The following is a 22,194-nucleotide window of genomic DNA, read 5'->3' on the forward strand; positions in this document are numbered from 1 at the left end:
ATAGAAACAGTAGCTTCGTGTGTGAAAAATTCATAAGCAAGGCCTCCTTCGACTGTTAAAGTGGACAAATTGGTAAATTTTATACTATTTTACAAAGTTAAGACTATTGACCCCAAAAGATAAGTGCGTATGTAGATACGAGCACTAATCATACTGCGTTATCTCCAAAACAAAACAGCGCTAACTACCCGAATCTTTATCTAAGTACGGTTCATATTTATCTGTAGGATAGTTTCCAGCCAGTATTGGACATAGATGTGCATCATATTTATCAAGAGGAAAACGACCGGCGAACCTTCCTGCAGCTAAAAATATTTTCGAGGTTGCGCGTACGACGATCCGAACGTGCACTTAAGTACAGTCGGAAACTGGCCGGTTATACATCAGCGTATTGTCGCCTTTAAAAAACGAGTAAACGAGCGTAGGGAAGTACAACTTGTGTTGACGTTTGTAAAACCTTTGCATAAAGAGCCATTGTTCCGGAGAAGGTCTCCGTAATCGTCTGCCCGTATTTACAAATACGCATGCAGTTTTTATGCATTTTTGTGAATTATCGCACCGGGTGTACTTGAGGCCGATTGAAAAGTCATGACCCGAATGGCGATCTTTTGAAATAAAATGCAGGTGCCCAGTAATATTCGCAAATTATTTTACGCGGAAAGAACGACCTCAACTCGACCACTTTTGGAGTAAACAGTTGTGTAGAGTAGACAGACACGTATTTGTTTACTTGAATATTTGTGTTGTTTCTTATCTATAAATGTGTCATTCAATTGACAAATCAAAAATACCTAAAGTTGAGGCATGTGTATCATCGTAGACGTCAGAACTGGTCTTGATATTGTCATAAAAAGCTGTTATACTTTTTTGCGGATCGATTTATGCCCGATCGGTCTACTTAAAACTGGTATAAGGTTACGCATCTAACATGTGAAGCTTCGACATGTTTTTGCTCATTAAGTAAACGTACAATAGATAATGCTGTTTGTACATAAAACAAGTGCATATCAAGCAATTTTCTATAACGATGGGAATGTTGCGGTACAGAGACAGCCCTGAGAGTGGGTAGATAGATACAATAAGCGAAATCTCGCATCGAAGAACAATACAACCAATGAAGTCGGTTTAAAAACGCACGCTCAGACCAAAAAAAAACGTCTCAGTAACTATACTGATATGCTTAGCGAAAAACAATAGTGTAATATAAAGTCGGCATCATAATAGGAGGTTCATTGCCAAAACTACAAGGTGAAGCTTCAAAAGGAGTTGTGAAATATACTATAATTTTAAAAGCGCTTCGATGACATTGGGTGATGTGTTTGCACAAAAAAAAACTAGAAATTGTTAATTTCAATGCAGAAGATTTATTCTTTAACACTATTTCCACTAGAAACTCAATTATTTAGGGTAAGTCCAGGATAGATGCCCCACTTTTTGAAACAGCTCTGTAACTCAGTCAGTAAGTTTTTAACAACAATTTGATCTTAGTATCTGTAAACTTTGGTCTTTCGTCTATGATGTTACCATAATTATTTTAGTTTAAGTTATACCGATTCTGAGTAAATACCATTTTAATTGACCTCTTAAAAGTGGGATAGACGCCTAATGTGGGGGATAGAAGACACACTGTATGATTTCTTCAAAGGATAGATGCCTGATGCAGGGATAGATGACTCGTTAATACAGTTTTTGAATTCTAAGGATCAAAAATGCATTTTGAAATCAAACAAGCCAAGTATTATTACTTAAGACTGTTAATTAAAAATGAAATTTAATATTTTTTATTGAAATTAATACATACATCCACCCGAAAAACATAACCCTCCTTCTAGCGCAGTCGGGTAAAAAGGTTATTCGATCAGAAGGGCACCCTATTTATTACTTTCCTAAAGTTAGCCGTACTACATTCTTTTTTTTTTCTTCTTACTTGCTACCTGAGACAAAAAGAGCAGATTAGGATAGATGCCCCTAGGTGCATGGGACATGGCCCTAAGGGCATCTATACCCAAAAAAAATTAGGCAACTATCCTTTTAGCATAGGATAGGTGCCTTTTTTAATAAAAAATATAATAACACTAAAAATCGAATTAAACTTAGCTATCCCGTATAATTTATAAGATAGTCTATCAAATTTTATAAAAATCTGCTTCATTTTGCAACTGACAAAAAAATTCTCCATTATAAGATACTTACCAATATTATTTTGACGCTCGATAAGGTCTGGCCGCGGAAGATTTTTGCTCTCACTGGCTAAACGAACCCACTCTTTGATGGTTTGCGAGGCTCAAAGTGGTACGGGGAGGTCCCTTTCTATTATACGCACTATAACTTTAGGCTAAATTGTTTGTAACATAGTGAACTTAAAATCGCGGCACCTATCCCACTGGGGCATGTATCCTGGAATTACCCTAGTTCATTAATGTTTTCTATTAACATAATTGCATATCTAGTTCTTCTCATTATGATACCGATATTATTTTACGTCGTAGTTACCCGACTAGGACATAAAGAAAATGGAAAGTTGAATTCCGATTGTTTATTATAAAGTAATTAATAAAGGCAATCAAAGTAACTAGTTAAAATGTAGCAATCATCGTATAATTATAATAGAGATATGATATCTATCTTGGCGGAAAATAATAAGAATGTTTGTATATGAAAATTAAATTACATTCCTACAATATGTTATATTACAGTGCCTATTTAATACTATGTAGTTCTATTAGTTGGTGCAAAGATGTCTTGAGGTGAGAAGAGGTCACAGCTAGATCTAGGGCGCTTGAATATTAACTCTACTACGTAAGTTCTGACATCCACATTCAGATTAGCTATTGACGTCATCGGCAAACATAATGCATCACCGATATATCACAACAAAGGCAGATCTTCGCGCCCTACGGAAGTAAATGCGATTAATACGTGATGTTCGCATTTAACATCAAAACAATACCGTTGTTTCGTTATATTTTGTAAATTTCCTAAGAAGATCAACGTAGTAAGTAATTATTATCATTGTTGTATAAGTGATATACGTGATTATGCGTTTTGTAATGTATACTTACATTATAAGCGACCAACAATTAGATAATAGAGTTTACTGACTTCAGTAATTAACAGTAAAATTAACCATTGTGCTCTTATCGCGACTAGCATAAGGATCTAGTTAATCATATAGATTGTGGTCCACTTGCAATGTGGAACATAATAGGGCTGATAAAAATAACTATGATATAAACTAATTTGTAGTGTTGAGTTTTTTAAAGGAACTATTAGTATTTATTGCGTCATGGCACTAATTACTAGTTTGCAGATTGTATCTCTGAGTAGTTCGTGTGCTAAGGATGCTAGATAACATTTAATAATCTACGTATAATAATAATTATGAATACTAAAATAACTCGTCTATCTGATAGTTTGTTCGTTACACGCTAAACCAATAGTTAATGTGACTTGATGGCGAAACGACGATGCTTTCCACCCAGGCGAAGCCGTAATTAGAAGCTAGTAGACTAAAAATAAGGACATCAATATATTTCGTAACCCAGTACGCTCGTACTGGCTGCATCATGTCATAACACTTCCTTCTCTGAGACTAGTTTCAGCATAATCGTTCTAAACTTAAGTACAGAATCATGTAAAGTTGTAAAATGGTCAAACATACGCAACGCAGTTGAAATCAAGGCAATCCGCAAGATGGGCAAAGAACATTGTATGTCTGAGGCCTTGGATAAAACCTAGTATTGACACGTGAAGTCGTAACACAATATTTAATTTTGTTAAGGCATACAGGAAAACTAGATAATACTAGTTAATATACATACAGGATGTTATGGACTTAAATATGAATTGAGATCGCCGTCGTTTTCAAAATACGTCTAATACTGGACAAAAGCCTCCCCCAAAGATTTCCACAGTCACGGTCCTGCGCTATACCCGCATCCAGATGCCTCCCGCGACCTTCACCAGATCGTCGGTCCACTAAGTGGGAGGCCTGCCTACACTACGTCTTCCGAAATCAGAACTAGCTGATACTGAATTTAGTTTAATCTTATTTTGATTTTACTGGCAATACTAATTCTGTACTGCCGCGTAGGTTTAGTAGCATAATTATTGTAGCTAATCCAGGAGCAGAAGTGACTACTGATAGTTTTCGCGTGAATTACCAACAAACACAAATCTCTATTCATAAACTCTCGCATGTATAACTTATGTAGAGTTTTGAAAATAGTACCAGTAACAGTAGTTATTGTTCAGTTTCTTTAAAAATTTAAAATCGGCGTGAAATTTTGCATGAAAGACCAACAAACATCCGTCTCACCTCTTTAACTTTCGCATGCATAATACATATTAGTATAGTCTCAAAAATAGTACCTACCCAGTAGCACAGAATAAATGCTAGTATTTTGTTTAGTTAGATCTTGCGCCGGAGCGTGATTCAGAGATGCTCTCGGGGATTGCCTTCGACCGGCCTACACGGAGAGCCGAGGTTACTCATTGCCCGAGTTCCATGTGGGTGAATGCATACGTAAGTGATTTTTTTGGATCACTTCGAACCAAGTCTGACAGAAGAACTCAAGGTCTACTAGTTTGCATAATTGCTGCTAATAGTGGCTGATACACATACAATATGATAATGGCAGTTTATGCTCAATAACAATTATGGCTAGAAATAGAGACATTTTGAGGATTTGATTCGCATACTGCACAGTGCACACTGCACAATTTATTTCGCATACGAATCTAAATTGGTGCAAATCCGAAGTTGTACTACGAAATCACTCCAATATAATCAAATAATTGTAATTTATTTATTTATCAGAGAAAACTCAAAGTTGAATCACATTCCTCATACATTAGTTTCGTTACTTTCTTAAATGTTGATTACTACAATTTGTTGTACGTATATGAATTAAACATACGCGTACGTGAATTCTGTGCGTAAAACCAAACAAAATAAATCGTATACGCCAATTCAATGTAACGTCGATTAATATCATTGATACATTAATTATTCGAGTGCTTGTTATTATTTTAATCACCTCTGCGTGTTTTGAAGACGGTCAAATTGCTAATTTACGTTAGCTTGGCCCGTCCATTAATTTCCTAACGCAGTTTTTTTGTTGATTGACAGAATAACACCCGTTTTTTTTATTTCATACTTAGTTATGGCCACTTAAACGCATAAGTCTGAGGAAATTGTAATACGACTATTGTTATAGTCGTTACAAAACCACACACTAATTACGAATAACTTTGATTGCTTTGATAATGCTATCGTCTTGCGTAACAGATAGGTACCATGCTAATTGAAAGGAAAATCGTGAGATTTGGATCGATCGTGCCGCTGTTTCTTGTAGGTCATGGCGTTTGTTGCTAAACGAGCAAATTAATTTTGCCGGCAATAACTCTGCCGGGTTTGTCATTCGGCCCGCTGTACGCCGATAAATAATGACTAATACGCGTAATGTTACAGTTTCAGGGGCACACTGCAGTAATGGTGTCGCGTTACATGCTTTTGTTTGCTTGCCATTTTACGCATGAGTAATTCCTGCCGATGGCATAGCATGACTTTATGATACGCATATGACACATCGTACAAGGTTTACACTTTACCATACTCTCTTTGTGATTATAACAGGATGTCGTTGATCGCCCAAAATAAAGACATTGGACACCATCCAACGGTCATCAAATTAATAACGTGAAAAATGTAAATACGTTTAACCCTGACTGCCGTTCAAATCTGAACTTTTTATCGAACGGTCGAAGTCATATTTTTCGACGTAATTGCATTAATATCATTTGCGTTTTGGAAACCTGATATTTCTAGTAGAGTTCGATTCAGTTCGGTTTGCTGCACGTGCATGATGCTACAAAATGTAGGATAAGTAATTAAAAACCACTAGGCCAGGCCTCCACTTTTGGCGTCAGTTTAATGACTATTTGACCGCAGTTTAATTGAGTTTCTGCTTTCGGTCCAATATCGGCAGCCATTGACGTCGCAAGGGCTGGATCATGTATTTAAATGAACCGCAGGCCAGTGTATATTAATTTTCGAGAGCTTTTAATTTTGAGGAAAACCACCAATATTACGAGTATAACCTCATTACAACACGCCTTAATGGTCAATTTTAATATCGTGCGGGTTTATCAATTATATTATCTATCGTGGGCTGTATCAAATAAGGTCACAACTCCGGTGTCTGGCTTTTTGAGCCCTCATAGAACTCTCATATGGCTGAAACAAACCGACAGCCCTCCAAAGAATCATTTATATCTTTTGGACTAATCTGGTTGATTCAAGCCAGCAATAGATTCTCATTCTACTTATTTATATTTGGGAAGAACCCAGGACATTCAGATCCAGAGTCCGCGCTCTAGCCTACGAAGGCGATTAAGCGTGACAGAATTAAAAGTTAAATCGTATGCTACTGCCGAATGAATCTTTAAACTAATGTATTACTTACACAGAATTTATACGTTACAACGTGCACTTAATTGAAATACATAATTATTTCAAATCTAATTTTAACATCAACTAATAAAATTAACATTTCAATCAATAAAAATATTATGATTTGAAAATAGTGTCGAGGAAGTCAGATCGCAATTACAAAAACTAGTTTTTGGCCCATATTCTATACATATAATCCATTTTGCAAAATTTATGTTAGTATATTAATCATTAGTACCTACTAAAAGTTGTGTAAATAAATATTGTTACGGTAAGTTATGTAGTACGAGTATGTTTCGTTTATTCGTTTTCAATACAGATTTTGCTTGTTTATCAACTCGAAATCAAAATAATTATAGCCAGTAAGTGTAATTACTACGATTAATGATATAAAAACGAAAATAACCCGTTCTGTTTATCAGTTACGTTTTCAGCCCTAAGCGGCTGAACTAATTTCGATGAATTTGGATTAGATAATGATAGGAACTTGAATTTAGTCGCAGATAGAACAAACTCAAACCCATAATTTCTCATTATTTATTACCGATATGGAATTTTTTTTTAATTCTGTAAATGAGGTTCTGGAATGGAGGCCGCGTACCGGAAAACGCAGCGTGGCACCCACAAGGTGGACCGACGACCTAATAAGGGTAGCAGGAAGGCGCTGGATGCAGGCCGCTACCAACCGTGCGATGTGGAAGTCATTGGGGGAGGCCTATGTTCAGCAGTAGACGTCCTGTGGCTGAAATGATGATGATGATGAAATGAGTTAAGTAATTCTGATGACAATCTATAGGCAAAAGTCTTACAACAGCCTATAACAAACAATTACAATTATTTCGGAATACTAGAGGCATTTATAACGAATTGTAAAGTTCATGGTAGATGGGAAATTCACATACTAGTCATTTTAATTTAAATATTTTCATAATAATTTATTGTAATTTATAGGTAATATAAAAAATAATAAATTAAATTAAATTTTATAGTTATTAAAAATTCAAATACGACGATTCAAAGACGAAACGGGACGGGGACATACGAGTAGGTATTATACTACCACCATAAATGCTGTATTCATGTTGCAGTAACATCCAAAATAAGATATAATTAGCAATGTCTAGTGATCGTCTGAAAGAGGCCGATGCTTACTAAACCGTATCTAATCACAAAATCAAATGTGGCCAGCGTTGTTATCGTGTCGGATATTTCTTTTATCAATGGATGCGTGCTATAATTGTGGCTGGTTAATTGCACACAGATTGTACGGCTTTCATAATCCATCGGCGATAACCGACGATCAAGTTTACAACACTAAACAAAGGCTGCGTGGCCAAGGTTGGCCGCCGTATTATTAGCTAACGTTGGCGACAATTAGGCATCGTTGACAGCCATGAGAAGTCTTTGTGTGTACGTCGTTGTTAGGCCATCTGCCTGCGAATCCCGTATTCAGAATCCCGCGTAAGAAGTCGAACTCTACATTTTCTCGAACGAATCTAAATTTATGTAACTCCTGATAAGTATCAAAAATAAATAAATAGCAATAATTTTAGCTAACGTTGGCGACAATTAGGCATCGTTGACAGCCATGAGAAGTCTTTGTGTGTACGTCGCTAGCGAATTTGTTGTTAGGCCATCTGCCTGCGAATCCCGTATTCAGATTCCCGCGTGAGATAACGAACTCTACATTTTCTCGAACGAATCAATATTTATCCTGATAAATATCAAAATGAAATAATAGAAATGAGTCGTTAAACAGACAAATTATTCATTTTTTTTTTCATATGTTTTAAGTTTTAACAACTGAAGTCACAATCACAACCCTGCGTACCTTTAAACGTCACCACTAACGACTAGCTAGACTCTAGCTCAAACGGAACCTCGGAAGCTTGGAATCATATAGCTTTCTATGCCTGAATCCCTGTCTGTGTCTGAATTCCAGTATCGGAATCCCGTATAAATTTCTTGTTTAGGTAGGTATAGCCTGACCAGGAACATAAAAACCCTCGCCATGTTGCGGAAAACTAATGGTACTAATTTCTTTTAATGGAAACAGTAACTGAAAACTTCATTGACATGTCACCTTGCATGTCAGTCTATTGCTGTCAAAGTGTAAACAAACTTTATTTTAAATGTGCGCAATTGGTTTTATGAATTAAATTGCTAAAATATTTTTATAGTCGTGAAAGAAAAGTGGTTCACAATGTGTTAAAGTATTTGTCGAAGAGAAATACTAAGGGTTCGGACAATATTTTCATTGAATAATGTTTCCGACAAAGGTTGTCAAATTGACTGACATGTTTATCGTATAGTACAGTCCACTATGAAAATTAGCTGGGGTTTGTTTCAACTACCTATTTTAAAAAATTTTGTCACTTTCTAAGTGTTGAATTTTATGGGATTGGGAAAGAAGTACCGAGTTTGAAGCGTTCATCAGCAGACATTGCAGTTGAATATTCAAGTTCTGAATTTGATTATTGATGAATAATAAAATAAATTCTACTAGCTCGATTGATGGTTTCATTTAATTTATTTAAATCAGGTTACCTATAATAATATTTTTTCGTTAATTTATGAAAATATCAAATTAGCCCGTAATCCTGAATCCTGATACATAAAGTTAGTTTATTAATTTAACACAGGTACGACTGTACTCAGTGTTGCACTATCAAATGCAATTGACGCGCCTCTATGCCAGGGTTTTTATGTTCCTGGTCAGGCTATACTTAAAGTACGTACCTACGGTATTCAATCAATAAGCTCAAATTATTCAGTAATTATCAATCAATGCCAAATAACTTCAATCAATTAGATCTCTCTTATAATCACTATTGACGTTGCTATTAAGCTGAGATGAAGCTGGAAATTAAAATTGAATATTTACAAACTTGCAAAGAAAATAAATAAATTTAATAATATGTGTTAAGTGAATTTTGTGAATTAACCGTTACATAATAAGCAAATATTCAATAAGGTAAAACTTGGTAAAATTATACATATTTTAAAAATTACATAAGTAAATACTTTTCATTGTCAGTGGATTGTCCTTGCCCTACGAATATCACCACAATAACAAGGATAACTTTTATATTTACAAACTTTTTTGCTCGAAGAATCACATGACGCAGATATTATTTTCACAAAAAATATGTTTATGTTCGAAATATCAACTTAAAAATATACCTATGCTGCGCAATCAAGATCAACTTATAAACAACATACCTAGACCAGACCGTCCATAGAATCAAAACATTTGGGCAATGACGTCTTATTTGTCCACTTTAATTTACCATAGAAGGTAAATGTTGAATCACCTAATTAGTGGTTTCTGAATGGTCTGTGATGAATTTGAACAAAACAAACAATATTAATTAGGCTCGTAACACTTCCGCGGATGAAATGACCCAATTTTTACTATTAGTTACTATCAAGTATCAACGTAACCCGAATTGGATGTAGAGCGTTTATTTGGGGTTTAAACTTTTAAATTGACGCTTATATGCGGTTAAAAGCCGTTGTTGTAATAAAGCTGTTTGTAGGTGCGGTTGGGCTACTCGTGTTGATCTTCGAATTATCGTCGAAATGAGGCCGTTGCTCTGTATGCGTTTACAATATCACGCCCACCTATTTTCGGCCCCGCTATATATAATTTAATACGTATTTCTCGATATTGCGTCAAGATCCATTGGTCCAGGCACCGGTTCGGATGTTGGAAGTGTAAAAACAAGTCACGGTGTTGTATAAACACAAGATTGGTACGCCAAACAAAATACGAGTGAATGTGACATTGGTGGAGTATCCAAAACAACCGAAAATATACTAAAGGACAAATATCTCAAAAATACTTGATACCGAGCATTGATCGGGATTAACCTTACAATAAAAGAGTTGTTTTGTAATTTTGGTTTTATTTATTATTGAATGAATATTAATCCAATATCTTTATTATATTCAATTATTACAGTGCCAAATTGTATGACCTACATTATTTAACGCCTTTGTTATGTATATTTAGCGCCTGACATACAGACTTTTAAACTCATTTGCAATAAAAACACTTCAATGTAACTTTGACGCTGTTGAAAACTGAATAAATACATAATTTATTCACACATACTTACTGATAGAGTATTTATGTATTCTAGGACCAAGTAACAGTCGAGATGACCTCTGCCCCGCAGTACTAGTTACTAACTTTGCCTATAAAGTTACTGCAAAGGAACATGAAGGAAGGAACTGTTTTTGTGTACGATTCGCAAACCTTGGTCCAAATCAAACAAATTGCTGCACGTTACAATAATTAAAACCTAATGCGATACCTAGTTCAAATATGCGGGCATACCACATCAAGTCCGAATAACGGTTTTAGGTAAACCCTATTAAAAAGTAATATTAAAACCGTTATTCTCTAATATTTTCATAACCGCAAATGTACAATTACAAGTCATGCAACAATCACAACGTCGGTTTCTCCGCGTTTCACCCGTCAATGATTTTATCACATGTGATACAATGCGAGTGCACAATACGTAGTTATTTTATATTTTGCTTCTTAACCTATTGGCATAGTTTCCTGCGTTTCGTGTCATAGTTAACCTGATATACTTTGTTCATTGCGCGCAGGTAATATTATATCAGTATAAGCTGTAGATGAAGCACATGATGTCGTGCCTTGAGTGCCCGAGCAACTGCACACAGGAGGATTTAATGAACGCTGCTGACAACGCCACTCTTGAACTCTGTTTGGGCTGACACTGTGTAGGTTTGTTTTCGACATGATAAGAAGAAGGAGAAGTAGGTATATTCTGTGATGCAGATGCCTAGATGCAGCTTCGGTGGTACTGGTCGTTTATCTTGTTATGCAACGAACACAATCGCGTGTCAATGATAAACGTTCTAGTATTCTATGATTATTACGATATTATTATTATGATTGAGGAAACAGCCAGTAAAAGTGTGCCAAGAAAATATTTCATTATTCTTGTGATAGAGCGATCTGCTATCAAGGTTTTTAGATCTAGTTATTCATCTTCATGTTATAAACGAATAGTTCAAATAACTGTTGTAAACAACCTACATAGGTGCCTAATCTCCGAAATGAAAGTGCAATGGCTAAAAATAACACCATACACTTGTATTTACAAAAAAGAAAATCATTCGCCAAGTTTATAGAGTCATGCGTGTGCAGCGCATTCGCAAACAATGGAATAATACGTTTAGAAAAGGGTATTTGATACCACCAATTGACATACTTATATGAGCTGTCTCTATCTTGTATGTTATCACTAGCTTGCGAATAACTGAATAAGTATTTGAAGAGTTTTCAAGAAAAAAGCAGACTGAAAACTAAGATGTATGTTATGTCACTAGTATGCGAATAACTTTTTTTATTTTTTTTATTTATTGTCTCATAAAAGTTACATCGATTTTACTTAATACTAATCTGCCAAACTGCTTAACAGTTTGTCGGCAGTCGTTCTCGTGCTAACTGAATAACTATTTGAAGATTTTTAAAGAAAAAAGCAGACTGAAAACAGATGATTTTCAGGGCTGGTAGGCAATGAAGCAGGAGGCTCGGATCCAAGTACAGTCAACTTACAACATAAAGGTGAATATTTATGAACCAATGTTTATCATAGATCTGTGATTAAACATTCCTTCTCCAAATTGCAAGTATCATAGTTCCAGCCAGAGTTTATCATTCACAAACAACCATATAACCTCTTTTTAAAAATAGTCCGAATTAAATTTAAGTGTGACGTCATATCCCGGTTGCAGCTTCATGGGCAGATGAATCAATATAAGCTCTCCAGAGCTATTTCAGTCCGTAAACTGTTATTCGAGGTAGCCAATATTAAATAGGGAGATTGATTGATTTCAGATACTGCGTGGGCAATACACAAGGTCCATTCCATATTGTAGGCACAGTCCACAGTACATCAGACTAAATTTACGTTGGAAAATCGCCTCTTTTACTCCTGAATAAGATGTCAGTGTTTTTTTTAGCTTGATATACAGTCTTCTGTAGATACATAGGTACAGTTCAGGAGCAGGACCTAAGTATATTTATACAATATCTCAGCAACAATATTGTACAAGATAATTAGTAAATACGCAAGATGCTTAGTTTGTAAATAATGACCTTTTATCTCTTCAATTAGTACAAGATAAAATTAATTTCACGTTGTTTAGTGCTCGTTAGGTAACCACTCAAAGCAACTACGCCCAACTTAACGGCGTATTACTAAACTCGAGGAAAGCTGATAGCATCAGGCACAAAGACTATTAATAACTCCATAACAAGGGTAATATTGTACAGTCAACAGCACATCAGGTATTTTTGTTGCAAAATAACTTCTATTACAATACAACTGCCAGTAAAAAATGCCAGTGTTTGGTGCTGTTGCCTGTACAATATCTTGGGTTATGTTTGCTTACCTTATCAAACGTAATGACAGGCGCAGCAGAGCCAATAGTGCCGTCCTTTTTCTTCTCTATCTTGTAGACCACTATGTGGTTCTCCCGGACGGTGTGCACGATGAACGCCTTGGAGTCAGGACTCCAAGCCACGTGCGACGCGTGATCGAAGTTGATGTTCACTCGCAGGGTCTTATGCTCCTTCTGGTTCAAGTCCCGGACGTCCCAGAGGATCACTGAACCATCTAAACAACATAACCTCATTAGTTATGCAGAATTTCTCATGCAACTACATTTTGCTGTTTACACCACTCGACCGACACTGCTCTCCGCTTTCACCTTCAAAAAGGCCATTCAAGGATTTCAAAACATAACTTAAGTTTCTAAAATGTTTTACATTTACATCACTATTGTGCTATGAAACAATGCAAAAATATTTCTTTTGGAAATCTTAACTGATGCGTTTTTAACATTCCTACCACCGAATATCTATGAAATCTTAATAAGTAATTAAGACTAGGTTTTTTAGCTTTACCTGTTGATAATCTTTTAAAATTACCACAGCATTATCGCCAGACATCTTTACAGAAAGTCTGCATTCGTGAATACAATATGGCAATTTGTCTATTGTCCACTGATGGAAGGTCCTACCTTTAAAAAGCAATTATATTTTACGAGTTCCTGCTACTTTTAAGTCCCACGTGCTTTTGGGCGACACGTTCTCTCATTGCCAGAGTGTTTTGTTTCCCTGGCAAATATAAGCGGGAACCGATCAATATTTTCATAATAAATTGGCTTCAAAATAAACTTCGGGCAATCTCTTTGGCGCAGGCGCAGGCCTTGCGAAGCCGGAGCTCCTTCGCACTTTGTTGAAACTATTTTTTATAAAAACTATCACTGAGGTGACTTTATTTTAAAATTATATTTCAGAATCGAAGATATAATTGCCTTATTAATTTTAAGTTACCGATTTTTGGACATGGCATTTAATTTAAACATCATGTTATTGAAATTAAGAAAAATGTAGAGTTCTTAAGGATCAAAGAAGGTATTATAGTTTCTCCAAGTCCGTTCGAACATGTAACTTACAGAAGTGGAAGGTAGTTGGGTACGAACGACCTAGCTACGATTCGTCATGACTTACATACATCCAATTTTGTTAGTCACATGTCAATTTTTGTAAAAAAAAATTGAATGGTGAATAATTAACCTCATTATAGGTTTTTTTTTATTTGTAGGTAATCCATCTGAATTAGTAATGTTTAAAAACCATCTGCCTCTAAAAACAAGTTGCGAAGCTGGAAAATTGGTTTTACTTAATACCTCGGCCTTCAACGATCATCACTTTCCATCAGATGAGGTGCCAATTGATGACATTTCCGTTGTGGTTAAAAAACTTGAACATCGATTGTCTTTTATTTTTGTTAAAAGTAATCCTACTATAGTCTATCCAATATAGCTTGATTAGAATGACAGCTGCCATCAAAAGTAACGACATAACTTTGTAGTAGCGATCAATGAGAGCTAAATATTGGCGGACAAGAAATAATTCACGTCTGACCTACAAACAATATTTTCGACGACAGTGCTTCCAATAAAAATGATAATTTCGTGTAAATGCAGCGTTAAATTACACCAATAAGTAGTAATTCGAAATTATAAAAATCAAGCTAGAGTATTAACGACGTCTCTACAAGGTTATCTCGAGTTACAAAAATGTTAGTGTTGGGACATATCGACAAATGTCATATTAAATAAAAACAATTTTTTTAACATATTTAACAAATTTTTTTTACATATTTAAGTCAAGTTATACGTTTTTCTAAAGGTTCACTATTAAAAACCAAAAAACATTTCATTCTTAAATAATCAAACATCGGAAATCAATCACCGGTAATTTTTTGGGTATTCATAGCACCGTTGCTCTAGAAGAGATGCCCACCGCCCTCTAGCGAGAGGAAAAAACCACTGAAGAACACTGATGATAATGACTACGACTTAGGTTGTACACCCTTGACATGAATTTTAAATTTTACTGTCTTTAAATTTAAATCATAATTGTCATTTTTATGAATAGAGATATGAAGAAAAATTAGGTGCACTTTTTTATATCATTTTTTCGAAAACTTATCGATACATCTATGTGAACCGTACGAAACATACCCATCACTAGTCACATTCGTTTGACAGCCGTCATTCTAATCAAGCTATATTGGATAGACTATAATATTATAAATGCGAAAGTTTGGATGTCTTAACGTCACCCAAAAACTGCTGAACGGATTTTGATGAAACTTTACAATATTATTGTTTATAACCTAGAATAAGATATAGGCTATAATTTATGACGATCTGTGACAAACTAAATTTCACGCGTGTGAAGCCGCGGGCAAAAGCTAGTTTGTAAATAATAAACATACCGCACATAACGTTAATGAGTAATTCAAAAGAGAGTCAGACTCAATTCATTCAACAGCAAAAGGTATGGTACGGTAAGATAACTAACTTGTGACTCATATCGAGTAACTAATTACTTTTACTAAGTACTGCGTATTTGTTACAATCTAAGCAAACGTAGTAAATAACAATGCTTACCGGTAAAAGGTCAACGGACCAGTTGGTATCGAAACTGAGTCACTGTATCAAGGCCTGCGATTTCAGGCAGCGCTCCTGCGCCCGCGCCATTTAGCGGTAACCGCCCGATTTCACGGCTCTGAGTTCCGTTTCGACCGGTCATTTTGTGATTTATGACCGCTGAAAACCAGGCTCAAGTATCGTTTTAAGCAGCCTTATACAAATTAGTTAATTTAAGCAATTTTTCACGAAATCTTTATAGTGTTGTTACTACTACGAATCATTGCTTACCCATGTCAATCAAACGTTCTAGTGAAAGTCACACGGTCAGTCACACTATTCATAATTAGGTATATACTTAGTTGACAATACATTTTCAGAAAGGTTGAATTATACTGCCTTCAACAAAGTAGGTAGTAATACAATTTTTCAAGGGAAAGGTCATCATAATATATTGTAAATTGATTTAGTTAGACCCTGAGCTAAACAATGAATCATACTACTCGTCCAATTTATACATGGCGTGGCGTTCATTTATGCAGAACTGTATTATTTTTAATATTTTTATAGTAATTCAACTATTGGTAATTTATTGTATGATCAAATATCTCAGTCTATCTACCAACTAAGTACGTTTACGCTCGATATAATGTTAATATACGAAATAAATTTCGATAACAATAGGTATAGCTCAACAAATCCCCACTTCAAAAGTGGAATGTCGTTCAACTCTCCCCTATGCGACCCCTAACGTGTTGTGAAGGATTCTCAATACAAAGTAACACGCATACCAACAGCGATCCACTTATTAACAAATGGGTCTTCATCTTGATATTTTAATTTGATGCCATTATCAGTGGCTCCATTTCAGAGGTCAAAACGCAAGTAAAAGTAGCACACACATTTTGTTTGATGAACCAAATATACTAAAGGGTGATGATTTGCTTAGCAAAACACACACTTGAGATCAATCATCACATGATTCGGTCCGGTCGTGGTCGTGTGGAGCCGTCAAAAACAAGGTCTCAAGATCCACGGTCAAACCGGAGATCATATTAATAATACGACCCCAAATATGGACGGTAAGAAAGAACGAGACAACAGATATTCTTGGAATAGGTCTTCGTTTTGTGTCTTCGTTCACCTCTGTTGTACGGTACCCTATGATTATTACCTGCGTAAGAAATTTATCTTTTGCCCCCAGATAAATCAACATACGCATGCATAATTTGTATTCCTTGGAAAAATAGACGATTTTTTATAGTTATTCTAGAAATAAATGGAAATGATAAGCTGAAACATTTCCAATACTTTTAATATGTTGCCTTTGTGATATTAAAAGCCCTCGATATTCAAAAGTTTATTGAGTTTGAGAGCTGCCAGCTTACATTAATATATTTTTCAACCGACTTCAAAAAAAGGAGGAGGTTCTCAATTCGACCCGTATGTTTTTTTTTTTTTTTTTCTTCTATGTTTGTTACGCGATAACTCCGCCAATTATGAACCGATTTGAACAAATCTTTTTTCGGCGTATAGGTAATATCTCAAGGGTGGTCCCATTTAAATTTAATAATAAAAAAAACAACCCCCAAGGGTGGAAAATTGGGGATGAACTTTTTTATACGCAATATCTCCGCCGATTATGAACCAATTTGAACGATTATTTTTTTTGTTGAATAGGTATTATCAAAAGGGTGGTTTCATGCGAATTTGAAGAAAATATTTCACCCCCAAGGGTGGAAAATTGGGGATGAACTTTTTTATAATATACATTAAGAATCAATGTACTGCCTACCTTCAGTGGTAACTGGTAACATCAAGGTAATAATTAGTTAACGAAAAAGCAAGAAATAAGTAAAATTTTATAAAAAAAAATAAAACCGACTCCAAAAAACCTACACTAAAAAGTAGAAAAATAATTACTAATTACCTACTTATTTATTAGGACGAATTATTAATATTTATGTAGGTATACCATGATTGATACTTTTGGAGTCGGTGCAGGCAAACTTTACATGTTTCATAATCTTGGCACCGACTCCAGAAGTATCAATCATGGTATACCTACATAAATATTAATAATTCGTCCTAATAAATAAGTAGGTAATTAGTAATTATTTTTCTACTTTTTAGTGTAGGTTTTTTGGAGTCGGTTTTATTTTTTTTTATAAAATTTTACTTATTAATATTCGTAACACAAAATATGTAGAGTTCGCAATTTCAGCAACATGCGGTATTTCCCCGTAATGTATGATGTTCCAAATTATTTTTATTTATTTTATTTTTATTTTATTTATTAGGACAACCAAATTAAGAAAACCATTTTTATTTACTTTTTTTATTATTAAATTTTTATAATTACACGACAGTAACTAGTGTTTCAATTAATACCACTTTTACAAATATTGAATCGGCTAGTAGAAATACAACAGAGCGTAATTAGTTAAAGGAGATAAAAACGCACAATACTCAACAAAACTAACGAATACACACATTATTTTATTTTGTTATTTGCAGCAGATCGATTTTTTTTTGTATATTGCTAATTTGCTACTATCGAAAGTTAACAATTTGTGAAAGAGGATGATTGAAGAAAATACCTATTCAATTTTCCACGCGATGAGAAGAGAAAATCTAGAAAAATCATACTCGGCATCACAAAGTTTAATACTCTGCTTGTAGATTAGTTTCCTGGTCGTTCTTGTTTATATTAAATCGCATCATCATTTCAGTCAAAGGACGTCCACTGCTGAACATAGGCCTCCGGTAATGATTTCAATGTTGATCGATTGGTAGCGGCCTGCGTCCAGCGCCTTCCTGCTACCTTTATGATGTCGTCGGTCCACCTTGTGGCTGTTAATAGTCACACCACCATTAAGTCGCCATACATCTACTGTATTGTATTTAAGTATTCTGATATTGTACTTGGAGACGTGTAGACGTAGAGCTTCGAAATTGAATCTATTACCATTATCTCTCTACAGATCTAATTGTACTCCTACATTGCCGATCAAGATAAGAAGAGACAAGCTAGACTAGTTATAGGTTAAATAAAATGAGAGCATTCTACCCGGAGTCGAGAATCAATGTTAAAGATTTGATTTTAATTATGAATAATTTTACAAGCATCATGAATTTCATAGGTAAGTAACGAAGAAAATTACACAACGTTTTTGTATTCAAAAAACTGTTACGTATCTAATTGTATTTGTCTCTAGAGACCTATTTAACCACACCGGAACGGAGACGGTATACAAGTCTGCGGGGATGATCTGTTACTTCATTCAATGTAATACCATATAAAGAACTTTAATACCAACCATACAACTAGTATATATTTAGTAACTCTTGTATGTACCAGCGCGCAATCAATCACTTAAAACCCTTTTGTTCTCGTTCATGATAGCATACTCTGGCGCGTCCGTGTCGCTACGGGGGAATTGATTACACAACACTAACCTCACCTAACAATGTCTGAACTTCTGACCTAATACGTAGACAAATGGAATTTACGCACTATAATATTACTTTATTGTGATGTATAAGTTTGGTAACCAATATTATTTATCTTTAGAAGTGACGTGTTTTTTGGTAAGATGACCGAGGTGCGCGCGTTCAAGTCTTTTCGTTCAACGGCCTCTTCAAGGGAACTAGGAAGTGGTTGCGCGAGCAGATAAAAAAATATACGAATCCACAATAGCCACAGCCCGGCTTCGGCTCACCTACACCATTTATATTTATTTATAATCACGATTGTCGATTCATACATACTTAATGAGAGGCGATTCTTATCCAACCCGTAATAAGGCAAAAAACTCGTCTCTGCTGGTGATCATACGAAATTCAAGGTCCAACAGCATTGTCGATTAACTTGAGGCCATCATCTGACTTAATCTCTCCGTAGGCAGTTTGTAGGTGTTAGGTAGTTTATTTTGACAGCTGGCACCTACCGCCTGAGGCGCCTGATAAATATGACACGGTGATGTATTGTTTACTATTCCGCAGTCTGTTCTATTAACTGAATCTTTTGAATGAGTCACAGGGACCGAGTTCATTGACTCGTTACATTGCAAATCAAATGGCTGGAATCTTGACAATATGCGTTTGGCTGCATGTGGAATATAAACTACGAGATTTTACAGAAACAAAATGCAGATATCTTCGGTAAAGGTTTGGGCAATGCTAGCTATTTGTATTTGACAAGAATATTTTGACGACACGCATAAACAAATAACGTGTTACGGTGTGGTCTCTAAAGTGGGGGCCGTAGTGGGCGTGTCGAATTTAAGGTTGTCACATAATGCGGGTCAGAATAATTTTGTGGAGGCAGTACAAAAACTGTTACAAGAAAAAGTTTTTACAATGAAATCCTCTAGAAATTGGGATCGTTCTAATAAATCGACTGAATTCGATTTCAATCGAAGCACAGAGCTGATAAATATTTTTTTTGAGCTGTAAATGATCCAAAATTATTCAGTCTGATGGCTCTACATTTGTATAAAATTTTGCATTTACGAAAAAATACATTTTAAAGTTTCGTAAACCCTATTGTAAGTGAGCACCATGACGAAACACTACCACACTTTGTGCAAGTATTATTGTGAAAGACGTATCGACGCGACGGAGGCGCAACTGGCCGAAGCATGGAGGCCAAGATGATTTCAAATACTCGTGATGTTCAGTATTATGAAGGGCCGTCACGTCAAATTAAATAATATTTGTAAACTGCGATTGACCTTACCAATATACGTTTATTTTCCATGTTTGAGTGCAGTAACCTGGGCCTGAACGTCGAACTTTGAACGCACCTTGAGAAGAGGCCTTTGCACGACAGAGGTGTCGAACCCCGACGATGACGAAAGTCATTGTAATACTCTACCCATTTATCATCAAAGGCCTAAGTGAGCAAATTTCCCTGTGAGAAGCGTTTTGGCTCGAATTCAAGAGGAAGTGTCTGTCAGAAACTAATTCATGGTTACATAGTGCACACTAACCAGTAAGACAAGATTTCCAATTACCTAATCCTTTATTTTTGCAATCGAGTGACAACATTAATCTATCAGTTACGACACGCCCATATTTCTTGTTAACTATAAACAAGCGATAAGGTTTCGAGTGACGTCACGATTAACACGTCGTTATCATTCTATCATCATCTGATCATTCAGTTATCAATATTAATCAGCTGTTTCGTGAAAATACTTACGATTGGAGCAACAAAACTAATGTTTCCTGCGGCCACCGGTGACGCTGTCTGTCGCGTCGTGTTTTCCGACTTCGTAAATGATAAACTATTTCGAATAACTTTTTAGTGCGAACAAATCATAATAAATGTAATACAAAATAATTAGGATCATTAGTGATACAATTCCTACGATTATTTACTGTTATCAACTGCTACATCTATGAGGAAGACCGTATTGTAAATGATTATGATGATAACACGTCCCTTTTAGATTATACATTGACCTTAGTGTGTTAATTATTTGTGGATTAGATTTTTAATGAGTACACAGCTTATTTTGCGGCACTAACGTAAACACCGAGTGTTATGACCGGACACGGGGGCAATACTCCTACCCATATGTATCAATAAATGTGTACATGTTTATAGGCCAATTTCGCTATTTTGCACTGACCTGTATTGATTTGGTCATAGAAAAAGCGAGAGAATATAATTAGTGCCCTTGTGCGATGTTATTGGTATAAATTTGATTCATCCTAGGAAAAATCCTTGACCAAAAAATATTTGCAATAAATTCGTCATTCGCATTAGCTGAATTTACGTCAAAAGGTTTAGCAAACGAGTCTATTAGGCCATTTCTCAGAGCCTACCGAAGTGGAAGTGGAAATCATTGAGTTAGCTCATCCACCAGGCATTTCGTCATAGGTTTATGTAATGACATTACATAAACCGGTAGGAGTGCACGGTCGTATGATAACTATCATATTAATTGAAGAAGAGCGGCCTACAAACAATTGAATAAGAGGAAATTGAATATGAAAATGGTGCCGTTCCAATAATATATTAATAACATGATATAGGACGTGTTACGTGGATATGCATGATGTGTTCTCTACCAAGAAAACCAGAAGTATTTTGGCTGAGTCAGTCACGAGAAAAAATAAATAACCGACGGCATGCGCTTAGTCATAGCACGGACGAATCAAAACAATACAGATTAATGATATTCTGTGCTGTGAATATCGAATTCTTGCTTTTCTCTATTTGATATAAGTATTATTTACTTGACAATCAATTTGTTTGTGCTGATTAATCTTATTATCATCGCTAGATTAGCTTATAAGTTATTAATTATAATTCAAGTGTTATGATGTGTTATTTTTCAGTACAGTGTCTGTCGTATTGAGATACTGTTATCTGTGTACTTTACATCTAAAAGTGTCTTTGTAGTCATAATTTTATGAATGTTGCATTGTGGTTTTCAAAGTATACGCTGTTTCGACATTTTCGTCGAATTCAGCTTATGATAAATGTTCTACGTGATAATACTGGCAATCACAGTTACGTAGAAGAGAAACCTATGTAGTGAAAGTGTTTATAAGTTTCATTCAGAGACAAATAGGCACCAGTTTTGAATTAAAGACAATATTAAAGAAAAATAAGTCATCATTTAATTCATTAATATTCATTCGATACGAATAAATCTTTTTTTATTATGGCATCAATCATAGATTCAAATGTGAAATTCATGCAATGAAACAATTCATACAATTATTCATCTAAA

At 35.3% G+C, this 22,194-nt stretch overlaps 1 protein-coding gene and 1 long non-coding RNA gene across 2 annotated transcripts in view; one reads left to right on the forward strand and one right to left on the reverse strand.

Annotated features, from left to right (window-relative positions):
- LOC135075153 (uncharacterized) overlaps positions 1–9,179 on the forward strand; it is a 35,389-nt gene extending 26,210 nt beyond the window's left edge. Inside the window, exon 3 of the long non-coding RNA XR_010257976.1 lies at positions 8,432–9,179. This is a non-coding gene — a long non-coding RNA (uncharacterized LOC135075153). The remainder of the gene's footprint in view (positions 1–8,431) is intronic.
- LOC135075141 (transducin beta-like protein 2) overlaps positions 1–22,194 on the reverse strand; it is a 77,011-nt gene that overhangs the window by 18,507 nt on the left and 36,310 nt on the right. Inside the window, exon 3 of the mRNA XM_063969492.1 lies at positions 12,893–13,116. Within this exon, the coding sequence (XP_063825562.1) occupies positions 12,893–13,116 (224 nt within the window). The remainder of the gene's footprint in view (positions 1–12,892; positions 13,117–22,194) is intronic.

This window comes from Ostrinia nubilalis, chromosome 10, assembly GCF_963855985.1.
Source record: "Ostrinia nubilalis chromosome 10, ilOstNubi1.1, whole genome shotgun sequence".
Classification (NCBI taxonomy): Eukaryota; Metazoa; Arthropoda; class Insecta; order Lepidoptera; family Crambidae; genus Ostrinia; species Ostrinia nubilalis.